The 16116-nt window shown below is 45.3% G+C and overlaps 1 protein-coding gene across 1 annotated transcript in view; it reads right to left on the bottom strand.

The window, feature by feature from the left end:
• Positions 1-16116, bottom strand: part of LOC120041041 (SH3 domain-binding protein 5-like) — a 45667-nt gene that overhangs the window by 22452 nt on the left and 7099 nt on the right. The window contains exons 2-3 of the mRNA XM_038986004.1: positions 14772-14834; positions 465-593 (exon numbers count right to left, since the gene is read on the bottom strand). Of these exons, the coding sequence (XP_038841932.1) occupies positions 465-593; positions 14772-14834 (192 nt within the window). The remainder of the gene's footprint in view (positions 1-464; positions 594-14771; positions 14835-16116) is intronic.

Raw genomic sequence — 16116 nt, forward strand, 5'->3', positions numbered from 1 at the left:
TGTGTGTGTGTGTGTGTGTGTGTGTGTGTGTGTGTGTGTGTGTGTGTGTGTGTGTGTGTGAGTAGCAGTGTGTGATCAGTCTGATTTAGAGGTGGTGTGACAGAGTTATAAATAGAAGCAATGTGACTTCTCCTCTGGCTTTAAAGTCCTTGAGTGTGTGTGTGTGTTCTCTTTAAAATGTTCCTCCCATGCAGCCTGTATAACCCCAGCCTGCCCAAAAGGGTTCTTCGGCTGTCCCCATAGGAGACCCATTTTTGGTTCCAGGTAGAACCCTCTGCGAAAAGGGTTCTACATGGAACTCAAAAGGGTTCTTCAGCTGTCCCCATAGGAGACCCTTTTTGGTTCCAGGTAGAACCCTCTGTGAAAAGGGTTCTACATCAAACTCAAAAGGGTTCTACCTGTGTGTGTGCGTGTGCGTGTGCGTGTGCGTGTGCGTGTGTGTGTGTGTGTGTGTGTGTGTGTACCTGTCTAGCTTCTCTCCTGGCCTCCCAGTAAGGTTTGGAGTCTTCTACAGCTCTGCCGATCCTCTTCACCTGCTCATCCAGCTTCACTGTGGCTTCCACCAGCACCGCGCGGAACCTCTGACGACAGTCCTACAGACAGACAGACAGACAGACAGACAGACAGACAGACAGACAGACAGACAGACAGACAGACAGACAGACACACACACACACACACACACACACACACACACACACACACACACACACAGCTGTTAGTAAAACACCAACAAATCTCCAGGAACCTTATATGTGTCACATTCTGTCCTGTTCTATTGTCACCATGACAACAGACAGGGTGTTCATCTATACACAGTGTCATATTATATTGTCACCATGACAACAGACAGGGTGTTCGTCAGAGTGTATTGACACTGTATGAGTGTCTATGTAGCCATGTCTGTGCTGTTTTGTTTTGGAAAGTGTTTTCTCCAGTCCAGTCCTCCTCCACTCCAGTCCAGTCCTCCTCTTCTCCACTCCAGTCCTCCTCCTCTCCAGTCCAGTCCTCCTCTTCTCCACTCCAGTCCTCCTCCTCTCCACTCCAGTCCTCCTCCTCTCCTCTCCAGTCCAGTCTTCCTCCTCTCCACTCCAGTCCTCCTCCTCTCCACTCCAGTCCTCCTCTTCTCCACTCCAGTCCTCCTCCTCTCCAGTCCAGTCCTCCTCTTCTCCACTCCAGTCCTCCTCCTCTCCACTCCAGTCCTCCTCCTCTCCTCTCCAGTCCAGTCCTCCTCCTCTCCACTCCAGTCCTCCTCCTCTCCACTCCAGTCCTCCTCCTCTCCAGTCCAGTCCTCCTCCTCTCCACTCCATCCCGATTCACAGAACTGAGATAGTCAGGCTTTTTCCTCGAAAGAGCTGTGTCAGCTAACTCAATACAACACTAACCCACTTAACCTACCACACACACACACACACACACACACACACACACACACACACACACACACACACACACACACACACACACACAAGCATGACACACACACACCACCAGTCTGCAGACAGGAACATTACCCCTATGCTGTTACATATTTGTGGAAATATTACAGGGGAAAATCCCTTCTCTCGGTCCCTGCGTCACAATGTCTAAAATTAGGGGCTGAGAAATGTCTCTCTCCCTGTCAAAGAGGAGTGTGTGTGTGGCGCCAACTTTGTGAATCAGATTCATGTAAAGTTACCACATGTCCCTAATTGTGACGTACAGTCCCACATTTTGTCCCTTTGTCCCGCCTCCCGTAAATTGTTTTTATTCCTGTAGGCTACTAATCTCTTCCTCGAAATCATCCCATTGTCCCGCATTTGGGTATCTTAAATGTGGTCACCCTAGATTTAAGGGCTGTAACACCTGCATCTTGTCCACAGAAAGGGAGGGGGTAGGAAGAGAGGAGGAGAGATGGAGGGGAGAAGAGAGGGGAGAGATGGAGGGGAAAAGAGAGGGGGAGAGATGGAAGGGAAGAGAGGAGGAAAGATGGAGGGGAAAAGAGAGGGGGAGAGATGGAGGGGAGAAGAGAGGGGGAGAGAAGAGAGGGGGAGAGATGGAAGGGAAAAGAGGGGGAGAGATAGAGGGGAGAAGAGAGGGGGAGAGATGGAGGGGAGAAGAGAGGGGGAGAGATGGAAGGGAAAAGAGGGGGAGAGATAGAGGGGAGAAGAGAGGGGGAGAGATGGAGGGGAGAAGAGAGGGGGAGAGAAGAGAGGGGGAGAGATGGAGGGGAAAAGATGGGGAGAGAAGAGAGGGGAGAGATGGAGGGGGAGAAGAGGGGGAAGGGAAAAGAGGGGGAGAGATGGAGGGGAGAAGAGAGGGGGACAGATGGAGAGGAAAAGAGAGGGGGAGAGAAGAAGGGGAGAAGAGAGGGGGGAGAAGGGGGCATTGAGGGGAAACTAGCTTCCTGTGACATCGTCACACTTCCTCAATGGTTTCTGCGGTTTCACGTTTCAATCAGGTTTCAAGTGTTAATGTCACAAGTACAGTGAAATGCCTTTCATGCAAACTCTAACCCCAACAATACAATAACGAATAACAATGTAACACAAAAAAATAATAACACACAAGATATAACAATAAGAAGAACATGATAAAGTAATCATACTATATACAGGGTCAGTCAGTTCCAGCATACTGGATCGATAGAGGTAGATATGTATAGGGGTAAGGTGACTAGGCATCAGGATATATGATAAACAGAGTAGCAGCAGCGTCTATGATGATTGTATGTGAGAGGGTGTGTATGTAGAGTCAGTATAAATGTATGTTCATATTGTGTGTGTGTTGAGCAAATGATGGAGTGAGTGTTTGTATGTGTGTTGGAGTATCAGTGTGCGGAGTGTGTAGGGCCCTGTGAGTGTGACTAGAGACGGTGCAAAAATACAAAGGTCAACCCCAGATAGTCCATGTAGCCATTTAGTTAGCTATTTAGTTAGCTATTTAGTTAGCTATTTAGTTAGCTATACAATCTATGTGTTGTTGGTTGGAGTCTTTAATGATTTTCTGGGTCTTCCTTTCACACCGCCTGATATAGAGAGGTCCTAGACGTGCTCGGACCTCTGTTTCCTCTAGTCCACGATCAGCTCCTTGGTCTTACTGATGTTAAGGGAGAGGTTGTTGTTCCGGCACCACACTGTCAGGTCATTGATCTCCTCCCTATAGGCTGTCTCATCGTTGTCAGTGATCAGGCCTACCACAGTAGTGTCGTCAGCAAACTTAATGATGGTGTTGGAATCGTGCCTGGCCACACAGTCTTGGGTGAAAAGGGAGTACAGGAGGGGACTAAACACGCACCCCTGTGGGACCCCCGTGTTGAGGGTCAGCGTGGCGAGGTGATGTTGCCTACCCTCACCATCAGGAAGTCCAGGATCCAGTTTCAGAGGGAGGGGTTCAATCCCATGTTCCTAAGCTTAGTGACGAGCTGGGAGGGGACAATGGTGTTGAATGCTGAGCTGTAGTCAATGAACAGCATTCTTACATAGTTATTCCTCATGTCTAGGTGGGTGAGGGCAGTGTGGAGTACAATTGAGATTGCATCGTCTTTGGATCTGTTGGGGCGGTATGCAAGTTGGAGTAGGGTGTCTGGGATGATGAAGTTGATGCGTGCCATAACCAGCCTCTCAAAACACTTCATGGGTGACGGAGATATGAGGTATCTGTGACATCCACTGAGGAACTATGTTTACAATAAACATGCTCATAGTTTGTCTCTCTGGAAAAAAACACCTATTAAATCAGTGCTCTGAAACATGTTTAACCCAATACTGACCAATGAACTCCTGATGTTGAAAGGTAGCTTCCTGAAGTTGTTTTTGTGTTCCACCATGTCTCGAACCACAGTCCCTGTCTCCTGACCCCTGTCCCATTTCCCCTGGCCCCTGACCCAGTCTTAAAACAGGACCCAACAATAGTGTGCTTCCTAACAGTAATCTAAATGTCTTTCTAATAGCTGCTGGACAGAGAGAGAGTAGCTCTAGGGTTTAATGGTTAGACAGCAAGACAGAGAGAGAGAGAGTAGCTCTAGGGTTTAATGGTCAGACAGCAAGACAGACAGAGAGAGTAGCTCTAGGGTTTAATGGTCAGACAGCAAGACAGAGAGAGAGAGTAGCTCTAGGGGTTAATGGTCAGACAGAGAGACAGAGAGAGAGAGTAGCTCTAGGGTTTAATGGTCAGACAGAGAGACAGAGAGAGAGAGAGAGAGAGAGTAGCTCTAGGGTTTAATGGTCAGACAGCAAGACAGAGAGAGAGAGAGAGTAGCTCTAGGGTTTAATGGTCAGATGGGAAGACAGAGAGAGAGAGAGTAGCTCTAGGGTTTAATGGTCAGACAGCAAGACAGAGAGAGAGAGAGTAGCTCTAGGGTTTAATGGTCAGACAGCAAGACAGAGAGAGAGAGTAGCTCTAGGGTTTAATGGTCAGACAGAGACAGAGAGAGAGAGAGAGAGTAGCTCTAGGGTTTAATGGTCAGACAGCAAGACAGAGAGAGAGAGTAGCTCTAGGGTTTAATGGTCAGACAGCAAGACAGAGAGAGAGAGTAGCTCTAGGGGTTAATGGTCAGACAGAGAGATAGAGAGAGAGAGTAGCTCTAGGGTTTAATGGTCAGACAGAGAGACAGAGAGAGAAAGAGAGAGAGAGAGTAGCTCTAGGGTTTAATGGTCAGACAGCAAGACAGAGAGAGAGAGAGAGTAGCTCTAGGGTTTAATGGTCAGATGGGAAGACAGAGAGAGAGAGAGTAGCTCTAGGGTTTAATGGTCAGACAGCAAGACAGAGAGAGAGAGAGTAGCTCTAGGGTTTAATGGTCAGACAGCAAGACAGAGAGAGAGAGTAGCTCTAGGGTTTAATGGTCAGACAGCAAGACAGAGAGAGAGAGAGTAGCTCTAGGGTTTAATAGTCAGACGGAGAGAGAGAGAGAGAGAGAGAGTAGCTCTAGGGTTTAATGGTCAGACAGCAAGACAGAGAGAGAGAGAGTAGCTCTAGGGTTTAATGGTCAGACAGCAAGACAGAGAGAGAGAGTAGCTCTAGGGTTTAATGGTCAGACAGAGACAGAGAGAGAGAGAGAGTAGCTCTAGGGTTTAATGGTCAAACAGAGACAGAGAGAGAGAGAGAGTAGCTCTAGGGTTTAATGGTCAGACAGCAAGACAGAGAGAGAGAGTAGCTCTAGGGTTTAATGGTCAGACAGCAAGACAGAGAGAGAGAGAGTAGCTCTAGGGTTTAATGGTCAGACAGCAAGACAGAGAGAGAGAGAGTAGCTCTAGGGTTTAATGGTCAGACAGAGAGACAGAGAGAGAGAGTAGCTCTAGGGTTTAATGGTCAGACAGCAAGACAGAGAGAGAGAGAGTAGCTCTAGGGGTTAATGGTCAGACAGAGAGACAGAGAGAGAGAGTAGCTCTAGGGTTTAATGGTCAGACAGCAAGACAGAGAGAGAGAGTAGCTCTAGGGTTTAATGGTCAGACAGCAAGACAGACAGAGAGAGTAGCTCTAGGGTTTAATGGTCAGACGGAGAGACAGAGAGAGAGAGTAGCTCTAGGGTTTAATGGTCAGACAGCAAGACAGACAGAGAGAGTAGCTCTAGGGTTTAATGGTCAGACAGCAAGACAGACAGAGAGAGTAGCTCTAGGGTTTAATGGTCAGACAGCAAGACAGAGAGAGAGAGAGTAGCTCTAGGGTTTAATGGTCAGACAGAGAGACAGACAGAGAGAGTAGCTCTAGGGTTTAATGGTCAGACAGCAAGACAGACAGAGAGAGTAGCTCTAGGGTTTAATGGTCAGACAGAGAGACAGAGAGAGAGAGTAGCTCTAGGGTTTAATGGTCAGACAGAGAGACAGACAGAGAGAGTAGCTCTAGGGTTTAATGGTCAGACAGCAAGACAGAGAGAGAGAGAGTAGCTCTAGGGTTTAATGGTCAGACAGCAAGACAGAGAGAGAGAGTAGCTCTAGGGTTTAATGGTCAGACAGCAAGACAGAGAGAGAGAGAGTAGCTCTAGGGTTTAATGATCAGACAGCAAGACAGAGACAGAGAGAGAGAGAGTAGCTCTAGGGTTTAATGGTCAGACAGCAAGACAGAGAGAGAGAGAGAGTAGCTCTAGGGTTTAATGGTCAGACAGCAAGACAGAGAGAGAGAGAGTAGCTCTAGGGTTTAATGGTCAGACAGAGAGACAGAGAGAGAGAGTAGCTCTAGAGTTTAATGGTCAGACAGAGAGACAGAGAGAGAGAGTAGCTCTAGGGTTTAATGGTCAGACAGAGAGACAGAGAGAGAGAGAGTAGCTCTAGGGTTTAATGGTCAGACAGAGAGACAGAGAGAGAGAGAGTAGCTCTAGGGTTTAATGGTCAGATGGGAAGACAGAGAGAGAGAGAGTAGCTCTAGGGTTTAATGGTCAGACAGCAAGACAGAGAGAGAGAGAGTAGCTCTAGGGTTTAATGGTCAGACAGCAAGACAGAGAGAGAGAGTAGCTCTAGGGTTTAATGGTCAGACAGAGACAGAGAGAGAGAGAGAGTAGCTCTAGGGTTTAATGGTCAGACAGCAAGACAGAGAGAGAGAGTAGCTCTAGGGTTTAATGGTCAGACAGCAAGACAGAGAGAGAGAGTAGCTCTAGGGGTTAATGGTCAGACAGAGAGACAGAGAGAGAGAGTAGCTCTAGGGTTTAATGGTCAGACAGAGAGACAGAGAGAGAGAGAGAGAGAGAGAGAGAGTAGCTCTAGGGTTTAATGGTCAGACAGCAAGACAGAGAGAGAGAGAGAGTAGCTCTAGGGTTTAATGGTCAGATGGGAAGACAGAGAGAGAGAGAGTAGCTCTAGGGTTTAATGGTCAGACAGCAAGACAGAGAGAGAGAGAGTAGCTCTAGGGTTTAATGGTCAGACAGCAAGACAGAGAGAGAGAGTAGCTCTAGGGTTTAATGGTCAGACAGCAAGACAGAGAGAGAGAGAGTAGCTCTAGGGTTTAATGGTCAGACGAAGAGAGAGAGAGAGAGAGAGAGTAGCTCTAGGGTTTAATGGTCAGACAGCAAGACAGAGAGAGAGAGAGTAGCTCTAGGGTTTAATGGTCAGACAGCAAGACAGAGAGAGAGAGTAGCTCTAGGGTTTAATGGTCAGACAGAGACAGAGAGAGAGAGAGAGAGTAGCTCTAGGGTTTAATGGTCAGACAGCAAGACAGAGAGAGAGAGTAGCTCTAGGGTTTAATGGTCAGACAGCAAGACAGAGAGAGAGAGAGTAGCTCTAGGGTTTAATGGTCAGACAGCAAGACAGAGAGAGAGAGAGTAGCTCTAGGGTTTAATGGTCAGACAGAGAGACAGAGAGAGAGAGTAGCTCTAGGGTTTAATGGTCAGACAGCAAGACAGAGAGAGAGAGAGTAGCTCTAGGGGTTAATGGTCAGACAGAGAGACAGAGAGAGAGAGAGTAGCTCTAGGGTTTAATGGTCAGACGGAGAGACAGAGAGAGAGAGTAGCTCTAGGGTTTAATGGTCAGACAGAGACAGAGAGAGAGAGAGAGTAGCTCTAGGGTTTAATGGTCAGACAGCAAGACAGAGAGAGAGAGTAGCTCTAGGGTTTAATGGTCAGACAGCAAGACAGAGAGAGAGAGTAGCTCTAGGGGTTAATGGTCAGACAGAGAGACAGAGAGAGAGAGTAGCTCTAGGGTTTAATGGTCAGACAGAGAGACAGAGAGAGAGAGAGAGAGAGAGAGAGTAGCTCTAGGGTTTAATGGTCAGACAGCAAGACAGAGAGAGAGAGAGAGTAGCTCTAGGGTTTCATGGTCAGATGGGAAGACAGAGAGAGAGAGAGTAGCTCTAGGGTTTAATGGTCAGACAGCAAGACAGAGAGAGAGAGAGTAGCTCTAGGGTTTAATGGTCAGACAGCAAGACAGAGAGAGAGAGTAGCTCTAGGGTTTAATGGTCAGACAGCAAGACAGAGAGAGAGAGAGTAGCTCTAGGGTTTAATGGTCAGACGGAGAGAGAGAGAGAGAGAGAGAGAGTAGCTCTAGGGTTTAATGGTCAGACAGCAAGACAGAGAGAGAGAGAGTAGCTCTAGGGTTTAATGGTCAGACAGCAAGACAGAGAGAGAGAGTAGCTCTAGGGTTTAATGGTCAGACAGAGACAGAGAGAGAGAGAGAGTAGCTCTAGGGTTTAATGGTCAGACAGAGACAGAGAGAGAGAGAGAGTAGCTCTAGGGTTTAATGGTCAGACAGCAAGACAGAGAGAGAGAGTAGCTCTAGGGTTTAATGGTCAGACAGCAAGACAGAGAGAGAGAGAGTAGCTCTAGGGTTTAATGGTCAGACAGCAAGACAGAGAGAGAGAGAGTAGCTCTAGGGTTTAATGGTCAGACAGAGAGACAGAGAGAGAGAGTAGCTCTAGGGTTTAATGGTCAGACAGCAAGACAGAGAGAGAGAGAGTAGCTCTAGGGGTTAATGGTCAGACAGAGAGACAGAGAGAGAGAGAGTAGCTCTAGGGTTTAATGGTCAGACGGAGAGACAGAGAGAGAGAGTAGCTCTAGGGTTTAATGGTCAGACAGCAAGACAGAGAGAGAGAGTAGCTCTAGGGTTTAATGGTCAGACAGCAAGACAGACAGAGAGAGTAGCTCTAGGGTTTAATGGTCAGACGGAGAGACAGAGAGAGAGAGTAGCTCTAGGGTTTAATGGTCAGACAGCAAGACAGACAGAGAGAGTAGCTCTAGGGTTTAATGGTCAGACAGCAAGACAGACAGAGAGAGTAGCTCTAGGGTTTAATGGTCAGACAGCAAGACAGAGAGAGAGAGAGTAGCTCTAGGGTTTAATGGTCAGACAGAGAGACAGACAGAGAGAGTAGCTCTAGGGTTTAATGGTCAGACAGCAAGACAGACAGAGAGAGTAGCTCTAGGGTTTAATGGTCAGACAGAGAGACAGAGAGAGAGAGTAGCTCTAGGGTTTAATGGTCAGACAGAGAGACAGACAGAGAGAGTAGCTCTAGGGTTTAATGGTCAGACAGCAAGACAGAGAGAGAGAGAGTAGCTCTAGGGTTTAATGGTCAGACAGCAAGACAGAGAGAGAGAGTAGCTCTAGGGTTTAATGGTCAGACAGCAAGACAGAGAGAGAGAGAGTAGCTCTAGGGTTTAATGATCAGACAGCAAGACAGAGACAGAGAGAGAGAGAGTAGCTCTAGGGTTTAATGGTCAGACAGCAAGACAGAGAGAGAGAGAGAGTAGCTCTAGGGTTTAATGGTCAGACAGCAAGACAGAGAGAGAGAGAGTAGCTCTAGGGTTTAATGGTCAGACAGAGAGACAGAGAGAGAGAGTAGCTCTAGGGTTTAATGGTCAGACAGAGAGACAGAGAGAGAGAGAGTAGCTCTAGGGTTTAATGGTCAGACAGAGAGACAGAGAGAGAGAGAGTAGCTCTAGGGTTTAATGGTCAGACAGAGAGACAGAGAGAGAGAGTAGCTCTAGGGTTTAATGGTCAGACAGAGAGACAGAGAGAGAGAGAGTAGCTCTAGGGTTTAATGGTCAGACAGAGACAGAGAGAGAGAGAGTAGCTCTAGGGTTTAATGGTCAGACAGCAAGACAGAGAGAGAGAGTAGCTCTAGGGTTTAATGGTCAGACAGCAAGACAGAGAGAGAGAGTAGCTCTAGGGTTTAATGGTCAGACAACAAGACAGACAGAGAGAGTAGCTCTAGGGTTTAATGGTCAGACAGCAAGACAGAGTAGCTCTAGGGTTTAATGGTCAGACAGCAAGACAGAGAGAGAGAGAGTAGCTCTAGGGTTTAATGGTCAGACAGAGAGACAGAGAGAGAGAGAGAGAGAGTAGCTCTAGGGTTTAATGGTCAGACAGCAAGACAGAGAGAGAGAGAGTAGCTCTAGGGTTTAATGGTCAGACAGCAAGACAGAGAGAGAGAGAGTAGCTCTAGGGTTTAATGGTCAGACGGAGAGACAGAGAGAGAGAGTAGCTCTAGGGTTTAATGGTCAGACAGCAAGACAGAGACAGAGAGAGAGAGAGTCTACGCCTTCACTATGGTGAATCACTAAAACAATACAGAAATACACTACGGAAAAAGAAGGAACAGCATGTCAGAAATCAGCTCAATGTAATTGAAGAATCCATAGACTCTAACCAATTCTGGGAAAATTGGAAAACACTAAACAAACAACAACACGAAGAATTATCTATCCAAAATGGAGATGTATGGGTAAACCACTTCTCCAATCTTTTTGGCTCTATAACAAAGAATAAAGAGCAAAAACATATACATGATCAAATACAAATCCTAGAATCAACTATTAAAGACTACCAGAACCCACTGGATTCTCCAATTACCTTGAATGAGTTACAGGACAAAATAAAAACCCTCCAACCCAAAAAGGCCTGTGGTGTTGATGGTATCCTTAATGAAATGATCAAATATACAGACAACAAATTCCAATTGGCTATACTAAAACTCTTTAACATCGTCCTTAGCTCTGGCATCTTCCCCAATATTTGGAACCAAGGACTGATCACCCCAATCCACAAAAGTGGAGACAAATTTGACCCCAATAACTACCGTGGAATATGCGTCAACAGTAACCTTGGTAAAATACTCTGCATTATCATTAACAGCAGACTCGTACATTTCCTCAATGAACACAATGTACTGAGCAAATGTCAAATTGGCTTTTTACCAAATTACCGTACAACAGACCATGTATTCACCCTACACACCCTAATTGACAACCAAACAAACCAAAACAAAGGCAAAGTCTTCTCATGCTTTGTTGATTTCAAAAAAGCCTTCGACTCAATTTGCCATGAGGGTCTGCTATACAAATTGATGGAAAGTGGTGTTGGGGGTAAAATATACGACATTATAAAATCCATGTACACAAACAACAAGTGTGCGGTTAAAATTGGCAAAAAACACACATTTCTTCACACAGGGTCGTGGAGTGAGACAGGGATGCAGCTTAAGCCCCACCCTCTTCAACATATATATCAACGAATTGGCGCGGGCACTAGAACAGTCTGCAGCACCCGGTCTCACCCTACTAGAATCCGAAGTCAAATGTCTACTGTTTGCTGATGATCTGGTGCTTCTGTCACCAATCAAGGAGGGCCTACAGCAGCACCTAGATCTTCTGCACAGATTCTGTCAGACCTGGGCCCTGACAGTAAATCTCAGTAAGACCAAAATAATGGTGTTCCAAAAAAGGTCCAGTCGCCAGGACCACAAATTCCATCTAGACACCGTTGCCCTAGAGCACACAAAAAACTATACATACCTCGGCCTAAACATCAGCACCACAGGTAACTTCCACAAAGCTGTGAACGATCTGAGAGACAAGGCAAGAAGGGCATTCTATGCCATCAAAAGGAACATAAATTTCAACATACCAATTAGGATCTGGCTAAAAATACTTGAATCAGTCATAGAGCCCATTGCCCTTTATGGTTGTGAGGTCTGGGGTCCGCTCACCAACCAAGATTTCACAAAATGGGGCAAACACCAAATTGAGACTCTGCATGCAGAATTCTGCAAAAATATCCTCCGTGTACAACGTAGAACACCAAATAATGCATGCAGAGCAGAATTAGGCCGATACCCACTAATTATCAAAATCCAGAAAAGAGCCGTTAAATTCTACAACCACCTAAAAGGAAGCGATTCCCAAACCTTCCATAACAAAGCCATCACCTACAGAGAGGTGAACCTGGAGAAGAGTCCCCTAAGCAAGCTGGTCCTAGGGCTCTGTTCACAAACACAAACACACCCCACAGAGCCCCAGGACAACAGCACAATTAGACCCAACCAAATCATGAGAAAACAAAAAGATAATTACTTGACACATTGGAAAGAATTAACAAAAAAACAGAGCAAACTACAATGCTATTTGGCCCTAAACAGAGAGTACACATGGCAGAATACCTGACCACTGTGACTGACCCAAACTTAAGGAAAGCTTTGACTATGTACAGACTCAGTGAGCATAGCCTTGCTATTGAGAAAGGCCGCCGTAGGCAGACATGGCTCTCAAGAGAAGACAGGCTATGTGCTCACTGCCCACAAAATGAGGTGGAAACTGAGCTGCACTTCCTAACCTCCTGCCCAATGTATGACCATATTAGAGACACATATTTCCCTCAGATTACACAGATCCACAAAGAATTCGAAAACAAATCCAATTTTGATAAACTCCCATATCTACTGGGTGAAATTCCACAGTGTGCCATCACAGCAGCAAGATTTGTGACCTGTTGCCACAAGAAAAGGTCAACCAGTGAAGAACAAACAGCATTGTAAATACAACCCATATTTATGCTTATTTATTTTAACTTGTGTGCTTTAACCATTCGTACATTGTTACAACACTGTATATATATAATATGACATTTGTAATGTCTTTATTGTTTTGAAACTTCTGTATGTGTAATGTTTACTGTTAATTTGTATTGTTTGTTTCACTTTTGTGTATTGTCTACCTCACTTGCTTTGGCAATGTTAACACATGTTTCCCATGCCAATAAAGCCCCTTGAATTGAATTGAATTGAATTGAGAGAGTAGCTCTAGGGTTTAATGGTCAGACAGCAAGACAGAGACAGAGAGAGTAGCTCTAGGGTTTAATGGTCAGACGGAGAGACAGACAGAGAGAGTAGCTCTAGGGTTTAATGGTCAGACAGCAAGACAGAGAGAGAGAGTAGCTCTAGGGTTTAATGGTCAGACAGCAAGACAGAGACAGAGAGAGAAAGAGTAGCTCTAGGGTTTAATGGTCAGACAGCAAGACAGAGAGAGAGAGTAGCTCTAGGGTTTAATGGTCAGACAGCAAGACAGACAGAGAGAGTAGCTCTAGGGTTTAATGGTCAGACAGAGAGACAGACAGAGAGAGTAGCTCTAGGGTTTAATGGTCAGACAGAGAGACAGAGAGAGAGAGTAGCTCTAGGGTTTAATGGTCAGACAGCAAGACAGAGAGAGAGAGTAGCTCTAGGGTTTAATGGTCAGACAGAGACAGAGAGAGAGAGAGAGTAGCTCTAGGGTTTAATGGTCAGACAGAGAGAGAGAGAGTAGCTCTAGGGTTTAATGGTCAGACAGAGACAGAGAGAGAGAGAGAGTAGCTCTAGGGTTTAATGGTCAGACAGCAAGACAGAGAGACAGAGTAGCTCTAGGGTTTAATGGTCAGACAGAGAGACAGAGAGAGAGAGAGTAGCTCTAGGGTTTAATGGTCAGACGGAGAGACAGAGAGAGAGAGTAGCTCTAGGGTTTAATGGTCAGACAGAGAGACAGAGAGAGAGAGTAGCTCTAGGGTTTAATGGTCAGACGGAGAGACAGACAGAGAGAGTAGCTCTAGGGTTTAATGGTCAGACAGCAAGACAGAGAGAGAGAGGCCACACAGGCCCGTCTACCCTACAGGGGGATCTAGGGGGGCTCAGAGAATCACCTTTTGTTTATAACGTAAACAACTTCACATAGTTCGCATACCTCCCTTTCAGCCATTCTCTTTCTCTGAATTAGCTTCCTGGAAATATACAACAACATAATATATGTGTATAATACAGGTATTACATGTGTATTTGTATAATACAGGTATTACATGTGTATGTGTATAATACAGGTATTACATAATATATGTTTATAATACAGGTATTACATAATATATGTGTATAATACAGGTATTACATGTGTATGTGTATAATAGAGGTATTACATAATATATGTGTATAGTACAGGTATTACATAATATATGTGTATAATACAGGTATTACATAATATATGTGTATAATACAGGTATTACATGTGTATGTGTATAATACAAGTATTACATGTGTATGTGTATAACAAGATTTTCTTCCTGAAATACAAGGAATATGCTGACGTTTCCCCCAAGTACTCAATCTTTTCAGTAAACTGTCTCTCTTATTCTCCCTCTCTCCCACTCCCCCACTCTCCCTCTCCCCTTCCCTCTCTCCCTCTCCCCTTCCCTCTCTCCCTCTCTCCCACTCTCCCTCTCCCCTTCCCTCTCTCCCTCTCTCCCACTCTCCCTCTCCCCTTCCCTCTCTCCCTCTCCCTCTCCCCTTCCCTCTCTCCCTCTCTCCCCCTTCCCTCTCTCCCTCTTCCCTCTCTCCCTCTTCCCGCTCCCCCTCTCCCCCCTCCCTCTCTCCCTCTTCCCTCTCTCCCTCTCTCCCCCTTCCCTCTCTCCCCCTCCCTCTCTCCCCTTCCCTCTCTCCCTCTCTCTCCCCCTCCTCTCAGGAGTTTAAAGTTTAAAGGAAAATAGCGTATTTCAAATCAAATCAAATTTTATTTTGTCACATGCACAAGCCCTTAACCAACAATGCAGTTTTAAGAAAAATAGTAACAAAGTAAAAAATAAGAAATAAAAGTAACAAATAATTAAAGAGCAGCAGTAAATAACAATAGCGAGGCTATAAACAGGGGGTACCGGTACAGAGTCAATGTGCGGGGGCACCGGTTACTCGAGGTAATTGAGGTAATATGTACATGTAGGTGGAGTTAAAGTGACTACGCACAGATAATAAACAGTGAGTAGCAGCAGCGTAAAAAGGGGGGGGTGCAATGAAAATAGTCTGGGTAGCCATTTGATTAGCTGTTCAGTAGTCTTATGGCTTGGGGGTAGAAGCTGTTGAGAAGCCTTTTGGACCTAGACTTGGCTATTCTAGACTATTTCCAATGAAACCCAGAAGAGGAGACGGTTTAGGGGGAAATGAAGACGTCAGACTTGGGATAGGCTGCTATTTGATTTGATTTGATTGAAAGTCTTTGGGCCAGTAACTGAAAGGTCACTGGTTGGAATACCCGAGCCAAGAAAAGTGACAAGTCTGTCCTTGAGCACAAACACACACAGGCCTACCTCCAGCTCTGTCTCCCAGCGGTTGATGTCCTCTGTAGACTGGTTCAACCTGTCCAACTCCCCCTGTTTACACACAACACACAGGAGACAGGGAGGAGGGAAGAAGGAAAGGAGGAAAGGAGGAAAGGATAGGAGAGACAAAAATGAAGAGGAAGGAAAAGAGAGGATAGAGAGCAAAAATAAAGTGTAGTATAATTACATGAAATGTGTTTATAAAAGGCCAAAATGCTCCTGTGCAAAGAAAGGACAAGCAATGTATCTGATGTAGCCTATTGCCTAGGCCTACTCTACGCCACTATGCACTGGATTGAACATTCCATTTTGTGAATAGTGATTGTTATATTATTGTCTTAAATTATGACTATCTCAATCTAACCATTACGAATAGTAGGCTATCTTACACACAGTACCAGTCAAAAGTTTGGACATACCTACTCATTCAAGGGTTTTTCTTTATTTTTTTTTTACTATTTTCTACCTTGTAGAAAAATACTGAAGACATCTAAACTATGAAATAACACATATGGAATCATGTAATAACCCCCCAAAAAGTGTTTAACAAATCAAAATATATTTTATATGTGTGATACTTCAAAGTAGCCACCCTGTGCCTTGATCACAGCCTTGCACACTCTTGGCATTCTCTCAACCAGCTTCATGAGGTAGTCACCTGGAATGCATTTCAATTAACAGGTGTGCCTTGTTAAAAGTGAATTTGTGGAATTCCTTTTGTCAATGTGTTTGAACCAATAAGTTGTGTTGTGACAAGGTAGGGGGGTATACAGAAGATAGCCCTATTTGGTAAAAGACCAAGCCCATATTATGGCAAGAACAGCTCAAATAAGCAAAGAGAAACAACAGCCCATCATTACTTTAAGACATGAAGGTCAGTTAATTCGGAAAATTTCAAGACATTTTCAAGCCAGTTTCTTCAAGTACAGTCGCAAAAACCATCAAGCGCTATGATGAAACTGTCTCTCATGAGGATCGCCACAGGAAAGGAAGACCCAGAGTTACCTCTGCTGCAGAGGATAAGTTCATTAGAGTTAACTGCACCTCAGATTGCAGCCCAAATAAATGCTTCACAGAGTTCAAGTAACAGACACATCTCAACATCAACTGTTCATAGGAGACTGTGTGAATCAGGCCTTCATGGTTGAATTGCTGAAAAGAAACCACTACTAAAGGTACACTAATAATAAGAAGAGACTTGCTCGGGCCAAAAAACACGAGCAATGGACATTAGACCGGTGGAAATGTGTCCTTTGTCCAAATTTGAGATTTTTGGTTCCAACCGCCGTGTCTTGGTGAGACACAGAGTAGCTGAACGGATGATCTCCGCATG

This window comes from Salvelinus namaycush, unplaced genomic scaffold (assembly GCF_016432855.1).
Source record: "Salvelinus namaycush isolate Seneca unplaced genomic scaffold, SaNama_1.0 Scaffold40, whole genome shotgun sequence".
Classification (NCBI taxonomy): Eukaryota; Metazoa; Chordata; class Actinopteri; order Salmoniformes; family Salmonidae; genus Salvelinus; species Salvelinus namaycush.